General features: G+C 39.0%; 1 protein-coding gene across 1 annotated transcript; it reads left to right on the forward strand.

Annotated features, from left to right (window-relative positions):
* Window positions 1–3,635: 3,635 nt before the first annotated feature.
* Window positions 3,636–7,442, forward strand: hmgb1a (high mobility group box 1a). The gene is made up of 5 exons (XM_026370668.1): window positions 3,636–3,743; window positions 5,898–6,058; window positions 6,230–6,375; window positions 6,547–6,721; window positions 6,827–7,442. Exons 2-5 carry the CDS (start codon window positions 5,912–5,914, stop codon window positions 6,974–6,976), a joined length of 618 nt encoding a protein of 205 aa, XP_026226453.1. The 5' UTR covers window positions 3,636–3,743; window positions 5,898–5,911; the 3' UTR covers window positions 6,977–7,442.
* The last annotated feature ends 7,830 nt before the right edge of the window (window positions 7,443–15,272 follow it).

Genomic DNA, 15,272 nt, shown 5'->3' on the forward strand with positions numbered 1-15,272 from the left:
TAGCTCTAATTTAGCTGTTTGCATTCTTCTTTTTTGTAATACTTTCTGCGTAATTGTATTTAACTTTATTATATCTTGCTATTAAACATACTTTTTATAAGAATACAAATTTTGCATGCTATTTGAAAGACATTCTGAAAGACAAATATATAAAGAGTCAAGAAGAATAATGTCAGACAGTTCAAATGCAATTCTCATTTTCAATATATCTCACAAAGGACTCCACAATGACTTTAAATTAGTCATTTGAAACAGATATGAAACAAAAGAAGAAGCTAAATCAACAAAGAAAGAAACCGTTCACAATTGTGAAGAAAAAGATTATTTGATTGCTTAAATAATAAGTCAAATTTGTCCATATGTATAAACGTCTCCTTTATTCTACCTGAAGTTTTTTTAAATCTAGTTTTGTAAATAAAGCTGATCATTTATTATGTATTTATTTATGTCTGTAGACCTACTAAATAAGTAGAAAGGGTGGAGTTGGTTGCATGGGGATGGGTTGGGGGTCACATATGTCCCTCACTCTGCTTCTATACAGCCTAGCTTTCACAATCCCTACTCTTGTAACCCCACCTACCCTTCCACCCCACCCCACCCCACAAAACTACACACACGTATACACACCCAGACATGCACACACAAATCTCCCTCAACCCAATCCCGCCTCTTGCACATGCCCTCCTCCCTTAAGCCCCTCCTGTATCTGCTGCTCTCCTGTCCTCTATTTTCCTCTTGATGACAAAATGAATTTGCATATTTTTCCCAGGGAGCGCTCATTAGAATGCATAAACCGGCCACCTCCTAGCCTCATGAGCAGGCTATAGCTTTCTGCTGTGGCATCTCCTAATGCAAAATGAGACTCAGACAGGCAGCATCACAGGCAGACATGTGGCCTGAGTCTGGGTTGTGATTGGCATTTAGAATCAGTTCACCCTTCCCTTTCTTAATTCAAGGATAAGAATAAAATCTGTGTCAGCCATTTTTTCTTTGTTTCTATATTAGCTCCCGAGCAGAGAATTATTTATTAGATACCATTTTCCTCATTAAATGCGTGATAAAACAATTAATCCTTTGTTAGGAACATATTAACGTCAGTGGGCATGACTACATTTTGCAAATCAAAAAGAACATGCACATTTTCTTTATTTTAACACCCCACCCCCTACTACCACATTTAAACACACAGACCAGCCTTTAAAAGTGAGCTAATTGCATTACCTCCAATATGAGTCAAGCAAGTCATCTTGAGAAAAGACCCATCACAGTTAAATTTAACTAGGCGGGCTTTTACAGTTAGTACTCATTTCTGCTTTGTCTCTGTATTAACATTTTGCCTAATGGTAGGGCTAGAGCTCAGGTCAATTTTACCTATGGGTTACAGTTATCAATAAGTCAAATTAAATTAAACTAGAATCTAAACAGGAACATACTTTAGCATGGTTCTTCTGTAATAATATACTGATAATACTGAGGCACGGCAAGTTTGTGCCTGTATGAGTTATAAATCAGGAGTTATAATTAATGAATGATAGCCTACTCATTTAGTAAATTTTATTCTTTGCCCAATGGTGGCGCTATAGCAAGGTCACAGGGTCAACTAACTCATTAGGTTCCTTTGATTAGCATGAATACGCATGTAACCAAAGTCTATGTAACCAGAAATTTCAAGATCTGCTACTGAACAGACAAACAAATGCAATCACATGACCTCTTGACACCTCATGACTGCACTAATAAGACAAATTGTTCAGCTGTATAACAGCATGACATAATGTGACTTGATTTGGTAAGAGTGTTGTGAATTTCGCATCAGATGTAAACAAAAGGAAACTACTTTAAAAGGCCTAATTTTTATATAATATAGCTGCAACACTGTGTTGCAAAAAAATGACTGGATTCTGCATTACTGTCTTTTTATTATTTAAGTATATTGTAATTAATGCTTAAGTTAATTTGAATTATCACTGCACAGCACAATGCATAGGGTTGAGTGGAAAAGGCCCTCTGTAATGAAACTACCATACAGATTAGTTATATAGATTATGGGACCTGCATTTAGCACAAATGTTTTAAATATTTGCTAAATGAAAAATATTATGTATCACTGTTATTTCATCTTCTGCAACACATCACTCTCTGTATAAAAATAATTTGCTCTGGCCTAATTTACTCAAATCAAGGTTTATTTACATATTACTTAGGCCAATATCAGAAATCACCTCAGCAGGACTTACTACAGCACCCTCTGTCCTCAGACCATTCAATTAAAACAACCCTTAATGGAAGAAAATGGAAGCAACATCAGGAAGAGCAACAGAGGAAGGATCCCTCATTCAAGATGCAGACATACACTAATTATTGCTGTCCTTCTAACGATGAACTGTTCTATCCACTAACTTTCCTCTAAACTGAACAGTAGCTTTGATCTGGGTTTGTGTTTTAATTGGAGCTGATCACTATGTCACGTTTCAATCAACTACTCCCATATGACGTCTATTACTGTACAAGGCACAGGCAACAAGTAGGCTACATATCAAAGAAAAAAAGAAAACTGAAGCAATGTATACTTGTTCAATGCATTTAGCATAATTGGATGTCTGTTCCTTTATTTTTATGCTAATATGGACTCTATATCTGTGACCTGCTGTCATTAACTTTTATAAATTTACACGTTTCATGTCTTTCAACAAAAACAATTGCTTTGCTGTACACTGAGATAAATATTGTATGAATGAAGTCTTACTGGTAGTTGATTAGCATGACATTGTCTCTATATACAGTAACTGAACCAACTAAAATTAATCTCTATGCAGCCTTGTAGGTAATAGGTGAATCAGAGCTCAAAATCTGAAAATGTTAAACATGCAAGCACTTTCTTCTTTGTCAGTGTTGATCCAATATTCCTGCCAAACAATGCATCACTATTAATTAAATCATATAATGCTATCTGGGTGTCCATATGTAAACATAACTATAGGCTGAATGAATGGCTGCTAAAAGTGATTATGACATATATTCACTCAATGTCAGAGAGTAAACACGTGTGGTTAAGTTAGTGTGATGGCTTTTTCCTTAGCAGCGTGTTGAGAATCAAATCAAAACGCTGCAAATTAACTCAACCATCCCCGTGTGCGTCCAGAGATGCCTTAGAAATGCGCAGCCAAGCGCTCCTCACGCGTCCTCCGCGCGCACACGCGTCGCTCCCTTGGTGCGTGTTTCAAAGGCATCGCTTGCAAATAAGCTCACACGCGTGTGGAGGAGGAGAAACGCACCATGGAGGTGCGGGATGAGGACGAGCACTGCCCATCTGACGCGGTGGCACGGCATCGTGCAGCCGCCTCGGTCGCCGGCTGCAAGCGCTGCACGTTGTCTCATTCACTGAACTTGCCTACTGTACAGTGTGCAGCTCGACGTAGTGAATTCAATACTATGGCGAACACACTACACTACACTCCACTACTACCAGCTGCGGCGTGCGCCGCACAAATGTTTTTGTATCCACGCGCCTCGGAAAACTTCGGTGACGTTTCACAAAAGACACCCAATGGGACCTCGTCTTCTATTAGGACAATGAAAAGCCTCGGGCCAATCAGAGGCGCGCCAGACCGGGCGCTGGCCAATGGCGTGCGAGCCCCGCCGAGAGTAATGTTAGCGAGCCGAGGAGTGAAGACACTGCGTATCGCCTGTGTTCGCTCATACACAGCCATTGCAGAGCATTGACATCCAGCGATAGTCCCTGGGTAAGTATCGCACACACGAACATTTAAGTGTCCGTAATGATGCCGACGGCGATAACATTCGTGAATATCCTACTTATGTGTTAGCCAGGCTTGACTGTGAGACGTTTTTACTGCTTGTAGAGCGATTTAAAAATAATAATATAAAAAAAAAAACAGCCGGCGTTGAAGCAGGTAACGTTACATTACTCTCTGCCTGGGAATGCGAACCAGACGCTGGGTAAAAAGGAAGAAATGCATATTAACCTTGACTGAATTCGACGATTATTCCCGATTTCGTCAAAGACGAAAAATTTTGAATATTATAACCGTGTCGTTTTTACAAAATGGAGGCGAATCAATCGGTAGTTATCGCGTAAAAATTCAGGAATGTCTAGCGGACAACACGGTTAAGCGACAATGGTAGACTCACCGTTAGCTAGCCACTGGCATTGCAGTGCATAGCAAAGCTTGAACGCCTGTCATGCGAAGGCTAGGAAGCGTGCGGGCTTTTAGAAAAAATGATGGAAAATTTCTAAAAACACAAGAAAAAGAGAGACCGCGTTCAAATACACACGGGCTTGTGTTTGTTCGCCGCAACACACCCGAGAAGACGGTGAAAAAATTGCCTCACGATCTGCGCTTTACTGTAATGGCTGACTGTATTCGCATAGGAAACAAGGCAGCGAGGCAAATGGGAAGCCAGCGACGGAGGCGCAGTTCGCCTCAACTTTTTCTAACCGTGTTTTCTCGCGAAACAAACCCGCAACTGTGGCCCGCGACGGCGGCAAAATAAACTTCCACCTTTCGCGATGGCAACGACGCCCTTGCGGGATTTTTCCGACGCGTTTAAAGGCTTTAAATCCGGGCTCGAAGTGGAGCGGTCGCCGCGGTCGCTCTGCCCTCCATTGCGTGCAGTGCAATGGCTGTGCGCTGACACAAAGAGAAGGAGCCATATTCTCCATGTTAGTGGATGAAGACGAGCGGCCATTAGGAGCTCATAGAAACCAAGGCAGTAGCACAGCCCGCTCATAGACACAGCACAGACCCAATGTATTACTATACAAGGCGGCTAGTGCAATAGGAATCAATCGGGGAAATATTTTGTCAAGATCGCCGGCTTTGTGGACATATTTGTCGTGTTGCAAAGCGAACTGGGAGGCGGGAGGAGACATTTGAGGGGGACTTTCTTTCATGAAGAAGGCATTCTCACAAAATGGAAGAAGAAATATTGCCGTCGTTGTTGACCTCCTTTTCCTCAACGAGAGCCTATGCGCCATTACTACTTGGGAGTTACAGTAGCGTTTAATGGGCGCATATAAAGGCGAATAACGCCAGTTTTAAACACATTTAACAACATTTAGGATTTTTTTTTCCGCATTAAGAGAAATAGAAACTAATAGCACAGGAGTGTTAAATCGCATCGAGGCGCAGTTTTCAACTTGTATATTTGCAATAAATACGTGTTTAAGTGTAATTTGTGTCTTTTTGTGTCAAAGTTATTTGTTGGATGAAAACATGTACATGAATGAAACAGGGGTTTTCCTGAAGGCCTATTCTTATTGCACATGAGGTTTGAGGGTTTTTTTTTCCTTTTGCAAAAACACAACTCATGTTTTTTTTTTTGTTTTTGTTTTTTTTTTTTTACGTTTTGGTCCCAACACGCAGACGCACTTCTGCAGCTTCAACACTACTACTATAATGGTATAAGGACAATATATTAGTTATTATGATGTGATTTCCTCCTTGAATTTAGCCAGTGTATATTTAAACCACCATAATGGGAGGTGACCACGAACCACTGAGTTTAAAGTGGAGGCAACTGTGCAGGTTGCACATCAGCAATTTAGTCATTTTTAATCCCATCGCATCATTTATTTATTTATTTATTTTTTACTTAGTGCTGTTTGACAGAAGTGAGGGCGGGTCACTAAAGTTGTGCTGTTACTGCTAGTGGTCAATAAAAATAAGGGATGTGCTCATTTTATAGTGGATCAATTGACACTTCTAACCTGCTGCTGTTAAAGATATTACAGCATTTTATCAATTATTATTATTTTATTATTCTGTAAATGATGTGTATAAAGATTGTAGGATGCAGAACAATAAGATTTATATTATTTTACATTTCTATGCATTTGCAGATCTAATGAATACATTAAACATGCTTCTTTTTAGTTACGTTCACAAGGATGGGGAAAGATCCAACCAAGCCGAGGGGGAAGATGTCCTCCTATGCATATTTTGTCCAGACCTGTCGGGAGGAGCACAAGAAGAAGCACCCCGATGCCTCAGTTAACTTTTCTGAGTTCTCCAAGAAGTGCTCTGAGCGATGGAAGGTAGGAGAAGATGCAAGAGCAACAAACTCGTAGTTTACGTCTTAAACACTACAGTTTAATCCTGGAAATTGACTAGTCGCTTTTCACTGATGCTCATTAAGACTCAGATTGTGATTATGAAATACTCTATAACTTCTTATGTATACATGGTACAATTGTCTCTGTTTTTAGACAATGTCTGCAAAGGAGAAGGGCAAATTTGAGGACCTGGCCAGGCAGGACAAGGCACGCTATGAGAGGGAGATGATGAACTATGTTCCAGTTAGGGGAGGAAAGAAGAAAAAGTACAAGGACCCTAATGCCCCCAAGAGACCTCCGTAAGTACTGCAAGTCAAAGCTTAATGATTACCCCCCAAGTATTATGCATGTGAAAAAGTGTCTTTTCTGCAGAATGATACTGAGTCACATTGTTAAGATGCAGTATGAAAGTATATTACATGTAAGTAATGTATATTAACATACGTATTGTTTTTTATCTGTGCCCCCAGATCTGCTTTCTTCATCTTTTGCTCAGAGTTCCGCCCTAAGGTGAAAGGCGAGAGCCCTGGCCTGTCTATTGGTGATGTTGCCAAGAAGCTGGGCGAGATGTGGAACAGCACCGCTTCAGAGGACAAGCAGCCTTATGAGAAGAAGGCTGCTAAACTGAAGGAGAAGTATGAGAAGGTAAAGAAATTAGTTTCTGTAACAAGATTGTGTTTCTCTCCATTAATGACACTAAGCTTTGTTGGAGTCTCAACGTGAGTTTAATATCTTTTCAATCCTTCGCAGGACATCGCAGCGTATCGCGCTAAAGGCAAAACAGGTGGTGGCGCACCAGCAAAAGCCCCTGCTAAGGCAGAGAAGAAGGATGATGACGATGATGACGACGAAGATGATGACGAGGAGGAGGAAGACGATGATGAGGATGATGACGAGTAAATGGCAAATGACATATATATATGTATAGTGGTCATTTTCTTGTTTATAAAGCATTTAACCCCCTTGTACACACTTCACTTACCGAAAGAAAATACATTAGTATCCAAGGGGTAAAAGGAAAAACAACAAAAAAAGGCTGTGTATATCAGTTGTTTTTATGCTGTACAGTTTTTTTTCTCCTTTTTGTATAGTTAACACTACACAAGTATCGTGTCTGTGTCTTTCTGCCAGTCTTATTTTTCCAGTGGTAGTTCCTAGACCACTATCCTGCCTGGTACAGTCTAAAGGGATGGGCTTACAGTATTTACCCTAGCTAGAGGTGCACAGCACATAAAAACGTTCTTGGTTAGATCTAAGTGTTTTCTTCTTTCTTTACTTTTCCCCTCTTCCTGTGCGTTTTTTTATTTTAAATGACTTGTTATCCAAATGACGTATCACAGTTGTTTTACTGATCTTTATGTACCACTGTAATAGCAAAAATAAGAAAAAAAATGCCTTGTTTATTGTTGAAATTTAAATTGCTTCTGATGTCAATAAAAAAACTTTTTTTTTTTTAATAAATTGGTTTTATATTGTCTGTAGGGAAGATCGGAAAAGATACTGCTCATTTTACCTCGGGTTTCCTGATTAAATTGCTCGAGCTTTATGGGTGAGAGCAAACCAATTTGTTAAGTGAACATTAATACAGCGTTCCTTTGAGTAAAGACTGTGTAATATGGTTGTTGTGGATAGTGGCAAGATCAATATCAGCACTACTGAAATCAATATGATTGAAAAATAAGACATAGTAGATGATTAAATGACAAACAACAGTCTGAGGCTGCTCGAGAAGCAGCATTAGCTGCTCAGTCTTTATTTCAGATCAAAGGGTCGTTAAGTTTTATCTTTCTGGAGGTGAGTCTTGGGTTTACGATAAGTTAAAGTGAATTGACATAATGATGCCGGGGGACAATTAAACGCAGGCCTCATGAAGCCGTTTTTATAAAGCATGACTCATCACCACAACTGTTTATGTACCGTGTGTGTGTGTCTTCGTGGCTGTATGCAAACAGGCGTTGAAGCTCCTTGCCATGGTGGAGGCATACTCAAAGTCGTACCACCACTGTCAGTGCTGCACGCCAACATGCATCACTAACTCTTCCTGTTTTATTTAGATACAGCTGCTTCATCTCTCATGCACTCTCTACATCCCATGCAGGGTTGAGAAAAAAATAAAAAAAGACCATTTATATAAGCAGGATTATGTGCTTTGAAAAAAAAAAAAACCTGGTGACATAAGAATGGCTTGTGTGTACAAACCATTGCAATCTAAATGTAAAAGGCAACACACACACACTGTACATTATGGTTTCAGCAACACAGCAACCCTCATGGGAGAGAGGTGGTTCATGTGGGGGATTACCAAGTCCCAGCCTGGGCACGCATGTATTCACAGAGAGGAGCAGAGCAGCTCAGTCATGTTGCTGCTCTGTGGGGTAAATCACATGCACCCTGTAGTGTCAGCCTTGACCTAGTGAACGTGCCTCGGTATCAAGTAGGCTAAAGGACAGACAGACATAGAGCAGGAGCTGACCTCTGCACTGCTTTGATAAATCCCAGCCAGCCCCTGAAGGTGACACTGCTGGCCCTCATCAATCCTCACACTTACTGACGATGCTCGGTTTATCTGTTGTATTTGAACCCAGTGGGTGATGATAGCCAAGGTGGAATATCCTAAATCCTCGACCTTGGGTCATAATGTGGATGTGCTGTCTACATCTGTGATTGCTCCTGAAGGGAGATAGGAAAGCTGCACGGATTACTAACTTTAGGCAAACATATAGAATTACAGAGCATGTGACAGCTGCAAGCTGCTGTCACTGCTGATTATTGTTTCCACACTGTTTCTGTGTGCAATATGGCCTACTTACAGTTACAACAGATTGAAGGAAGCAGTAAAAACGGTGCATGTTTACACATCAACTGAACTAAACAGGCCCATATTTATCAGACTGTCATTTTCATAGTGCAGTGTAAAAGGAGACTAAGCCGGAACAGTTGCAGCGCCTCGTGGCTGCGCTCAGCTGTTGATCAGTGTCTGTGTGGGCCTGTACAGGCCAGAAGTGCGCACCCAGTATGGCAGGTTTAGCTACACAGCGCCACTCATGGCTCCACAGCTTGTTAATCCTAGCCACCTGGTGTCCACAGCACACACTGCTCTCAATCAGTGGTCTCAGAGGGACACCTAGTGGACACATCGCTGCAGCTGCTGCAGAGCTGCTGAACAGATCCATCATCAGGGAGTTCAGAGCCCACGTTTACTATGATAAACCTAAAACATCCTTCGTTTTTATAGTAACTACTCCTACTGTGCATTCTTTTCTAATGTCTTTTCATTGGAGGGGATGGGGGACAAAATGCACAGTGCTTTAACTGGATTCAAATGTGTCTCTACAACTAATAATAATAATAATAATAATAGTATTTAATCTAACTAATGTAGAAGCCATATATTACTATCAGATAATTATCGTCTACATAATACGTTTCTGTACAGATTAAGGACTGTGGGTTTTATCCCCCATCACGTTGTCTTGAAGGAGCTTTTGAAAGTGTCTCTGAAAGATCTGTACATACAGGACGAATAATTACACCAAGATAAACCCTGTGTCTGTCATACGGGCACCTGAAACAGAAACACTGTGAACTTATTCTTCAAGTACGAAAATGACTTAAAAGGTGAAATGTAAATAAGCTCCAGGTGAAGTGAATAAGAACGTTTAGTCTATTATTCCACGTTGAATAAGGTGTTTTCCCTTATTTTTACATTGATAAAGTATCCTCATGGTGCAGTATTACTACTTTTTCACTCTTAAATTCTATACTATAGAGACGTTTTAAGTCAGGATGTACATGGCTCCCATGCCTGAGTGTGAGAAATAAGACATTTATTACTTTTATCAAGTGTAAAAGTAACTTTTAAGCGCAGCTTTCAAATAATCATAACTGGTAATATATAAAATATGGGTTATTATGCAACAACATAGAATTCAGTTTTTTATAATTAGCATGAGAAACAATAAATGTTGCTTTAATACACATATTCCATAAATCAATAATAAAATGATAGAAAATTGATTGACTGAAATAGAAGCAACTTATATATATGTCAGATAAATCCTATGTTAAGGAGCATGTAGTAACACACTGACAAGTGCAGACAATGAAAATTAGACAGTGACTGCAAACAAAGATAAGATATTAATTTCTTGTCCATAATTTTCCTGTTGTAGTATTATTCTGGATTATGACAAACATATTATCATGTAATCATCATATTGTATTGTTTATTATTTTATGTTTTTTTATATAACATATCAAAAATTTAAAGTGAAAATGGCTGTGAAATAATTTGCAGTGCAGTAGTGGAGTAATTTTTCATGCAGTAGAAGTATTAATTAATACTACATAAGTATAATATAAAGAACACTAGTGAAAAACATCAAAACTTTAATCCAGGCGAAACTCTTAACAAACATGTACACACAGTATTCATCATATTAGTATTCATAGTGTTCATATGTGTGTCTGTGCTTTATCACCACCTGCAGGTAACATTACAGTTATCCTGAATCATTAAACATAACATATTTGCATCATTTTCATCGTTAGTTCTGTTTAAGTTGGTGGAGTAATGCAAATTTTCCCTCTTTCAACACCAGCGACACTTACACCACAACATGTCTGCACAACATGCAAATAAGTTGTGGCGCGTTTCGTATTACATCTGCTTCTGATAATATGAGGAGATATTTATGAAGTAAAATGAATACATTCAAAAAGTCACTGTATCATATTCCAGACACACATTTAGTTGTAAGTAAGCGACAGGTGAGTTAGAACCTTTGTCATCTTTACATGAGATATTAAATTAGACAGGGTTATAGTAGGATAGAGTATATGTCCCCTTCTTGCAGATTAAGTTGGGAAATTGAATTTATTTACAGCTCATCATACTATTAATATATTCATATTTATCGAATGGCACCACACATGTTTCTAGTTGTGACACGACTTCAAAGATTTTAACTTAACTCCCAAAACAGCTCATGTGAAGTATTCAACTTACACTTTTTAAAAAACTTTCTTTTGTTTTAATAGTAAGTTCCCTTTTCTATACTGGATGCAACTCTCCCTTCTTTGGTTTTAATTGTGCAACATTTAAACTACACCTTCCTTATTTGCAGTTTTCATTGACCATCTAAATATTTGTCTTTATAAATTACTTTTTTGTGAATATTTACAAATATTGTTTGTTATTTTAATTAGTAAGTTAAAAAAAACAGTTTATGATGTTTAAAATTTGATCAGCTGATGCAGCCAATCATGTGAGGACCGGTTCCCTCAGGCCCAGAACATGACATGCAATATTTGAACGAGTGTTTATTACATAGTGTTTAGTGTATGTGAGAAAAATATGAACGCACATACAGTCTGAGCTCCTAAAGAAGAATTGTTTTAAACGTGTGATGTCACACAATTTGTTATAAACCTCTCTCTCCACACGGTGACGCTATTGCAAAGGTCTAAATGATCAGATCTCACATTTTGTAAATATTCAGTGTATATTTTTGTCATATCAAAGGTATTCATGAATCAATGGATAAAATCATTTCATTACTTTGGTCTATTTTATTCCCCAGAACCTTTAAAATAGCACATTGCGTCATGGTTATGAATAAAAATAGTGTTTCAACCCCTTTGTAGGAATTTCTGCTTCTCATATCAAGTTTTACCGACAAAGTCTTATTATCCTTAACTTGATTTTGTGGTAAAATATGCAGCTTAACCAAAGTTCAATGGTTTGTTTTGATCATTTCTGTGATTCAGAAACTCATGACTCTGATTTAAAGTGGGAGTTTCTTCAAGAATAACATGATAATGCGATGAGATGAAGAGTTTTCTGGTGTGTTGCTACTGATTCTACTCATCATCTTAAAAATAAGTAACTGGAGTCTTTGCACGTATTATTGTCTTTGTGAAACACAGTGCTGTGGTGTGTGTTTGCATATCCCTGTGCTTTAAGTGGATAAAGTGTTGCACACACTTCAGTAGGCGGCAGCACAAATGTTCTGTGAAATCAGATTTGTCAATCTGCGCTTGTGGTCGTATCTCATGAGTCATCTTCTGCCTCTTTTCTGTGTGTGTCTTTTTTCTTTTGGTGTTTTGGCATAAAGTGGTGTTTGTGCTTGTGTTTTCTGTTTTCACATGAACTATGTATGTGCACAAACTGTATGTTGACTAGTACAGTGATGCAGAGAAAGAAAGGCAGGGCAGGACAGAAAGACAAAGAAAGTGACCAACACCATGTAAAACTAACCATGAAGTGTTGAAGTACAAGTTGGAGAAGATATGTAGAATTATGCTATGGCAAAACCCACCAGAAAACACAACTGACATACAAATTAGTAACAAATTGAAGACAAGAACCACATAACCACCTGTCTCACAAATATTCCCTCATTTTACGATGATACAGACAAAATCTGTTACAGGTGTTAAATTCAATTTAATTCACTCTATCTCCAGGAATTTATAGTGGAGCAACATCAAACTGCTTCAAATGTCATTCTGGAATCAACTGTGGATGTTTATATATATTTAAATGGCTCCAGACTCCAGACATTTATTGTTGTGACAGACTTCCTTATTTAACAGGAGGGCACCTGTCTTCTTAATCTGATTGTGTTTTTTGTTTTGTACATTTTAGAATTTCATTACAATTGAGTAATTAAAAGTATTCTTTCCACTTTTTTATTATAACTTCCTGTGTCACTTTATCTTTTAGAAATTATCTTATGTTAATGGAAGCCATATTTTTGCTTTAAAAGAATAAGGGATTCAATTGAATGGAAACTCTCTGTCTGTCTCAGTGGTTGTCCTGTTAAATAATAGAACTGGACTCAACCTTTGCAACGAGTGCAACAATATCTGTGCAAAGACGCAGATGCCAAAAGTTGACTTTGCAAGTGGCTTCATGTAACAAACACAAGATGCACTAGCAACTAGGGACTTTTGACAGATTACCTATGGCATACTTCCTCCTGCCAGAAGATCACTATGTGAAGACAGGGACAGAGGACAGTAAAGTGTGTGAGGCATTTACAGAATTAAAACATCATCCTGAAAAGCTTTCAAACTCGTGGATCTATTACTCAAACTACAGTAACAGTTTTAGAGCGTGTGCAAACAAGATCCACAAGATAAACACTGAACTCTTTTTGCACTTTGGGACCTCTATAGCGGTCTGGCACCTTCCACTGCCCTTAATGGGTAAGAATTTCAAGTCTAGTGTCCCACCAAGCGTCTTTTTAAAGATTCAGTTTAACTTTAAATCTGTCTTCAGTTTAGCCTTAACTTAAAAGTGAGCTTGCAGGAAGTTTGAGGATTTGGACCCACTCATATAATCAAAGAATGTCCTTTGAAGGTGTTATCATGAGTAAATATGTGCCAGTGGGTTATATTAACCGACTCTCATAAATGAATGCCGTCTTTGGTAGGATTAGGATGCAGATTTGGCACATTCATTAATGGACTGCTTATCAGCTAAAATCATCACTATGATGAAAATGTTGAGCTTGATTGGATATTAGCAAAAAGCCATTGTTGTTACAGTGCACCCACATTAAGGACACACCAGTGGTGTAGTTACACCGGGGACGAGCCGGGCTCGCTAATGGAAGAGGATCCGAGCCGTGTTTGATGGTCGTCCTGCAGTAGTTTGGTTTTAGATGCTGCAGCAAAGTGGAACCAATCAAGATCTAAGCTACTGTACATCAAATGTGCAACTTATATGAGTTATTAGTTAGGCATTTTAAAAACTCTTGTGCATATTTCTGAGTCTGTCATATGTATTGTAATGAAACATGAAATAGTGTGTGTGTCTTACTGAGTAATTGTTCAGGGTTTTCCTTTAGCTTGTTTACTGTTGGACTACTTCCTGCACTTCTCTTCTTCTTTTTGTATCATGAGGAAGTGATAATTTTATTTGGTTATTTCCTTCAGAAGAAGTAATTTCCATTAAGTTAAAAAAACAAATTATTGGCATAGTTTTAGACCGTGAGTGCCTAATCAACTTTGTGTGTGTCTGTGGCTGTTTAGTTCACACACACACACACACACACACACACAGACACATCCTGTCTGGACTAGTGCATTTTAGCTGATGGAAACCAAAGCAGGAAGTGAGGCGCCAACTCTACAGGGATCACACACACAACCCCTCCTCATACAGACAGTTATCTACTGGAAGAGCACAACACAAATTATCATTAAGTAATGTTTGTATCAGTGTATTTAAGTTTAGATTTATGATTTTTGACTTGACATGGATCATATTTCAAATGTTGCACCTTAAATCACTGTTTCCTGTTGTTGTGTATGTATGTGTGTGTTGTCCACGCTGTCTTTCAGTGTGTGAAACACAAGTTTGTGCTGACATACTCAATTTACCCTTTAAATCCCAGCAGATTATGTTCTTGTCACTGTTGGTGAGTCAGCCTTCGATTGGTTTAGCCCCCTCTCTTTCTCTGTCTGTTCTTTTCAGCTCTGCAAACACTTGTGTTAACGAATCTGCTATGTTTTGTCTACTAAAAAACAAAAAACCTGCGCTCGAACCAGATGACTCAAAACAACCTCCTGGAACAAACACCAATCAAGCGACCACCTGAAAAACACTCAAGGACTTAGCCTTTGAGAAACAACATGTAATCCTATTATTTGCTTGGTGGAGTGACACATGCTTATTGAATGAAGACTGAATGAAGCACAGGACATGAACACAATCTACTTTTCTGTTGTATCCCAAAGTTATGTGACCAACTATAGCAGTGATGGGGAAATAACCGCAATTGATGCTGCCACATCACAATGTTTTTGTTTTGAGCTCCACAGGGAGGGCTCCAGCTCTAATCACAGCTATTTAGTGTCATAATCACTGCCTGACATCCACAGTCATTATGCCAGCCGTGCACCGCTGATAACCCGCCCTCATCCTCCACTTTATACCTGCTTAGTCACCATGAGAGAGAGGAGCGTGGCAAGAGGAGGTGCAATAACAAGGTGGAGGTGAATAAGGATTCAGAGGCTGACTCAGGTACTCCGAGTTTCGTACCGCCTGCGGTTTGCTCAAAAAACACTTGTTGAGTGAGTCCACACCCTGGTGGAGCATTGTGACTGCGTGCCGCCATGACTGTTTCGACTGGAATGAAAACGGGTGGACAAAAAATCTGAGCAGTAAACTCTGTGATTGTGTCGA

This window comes from Anabas testudineus, chromosome 14 (assembly GCF_900324465.2).
Source record: "Anabas testudineus chromosome 14, fAnaTes1.2, whole genome shotgun sequence".
In the NCBI taxonomy this organism is placed as follows: Eukaryota; Metazoa; Chordata; class Actinopteri; order Anabantiformes; family Anabantidae; genus Anabas; species Anabas testudineus.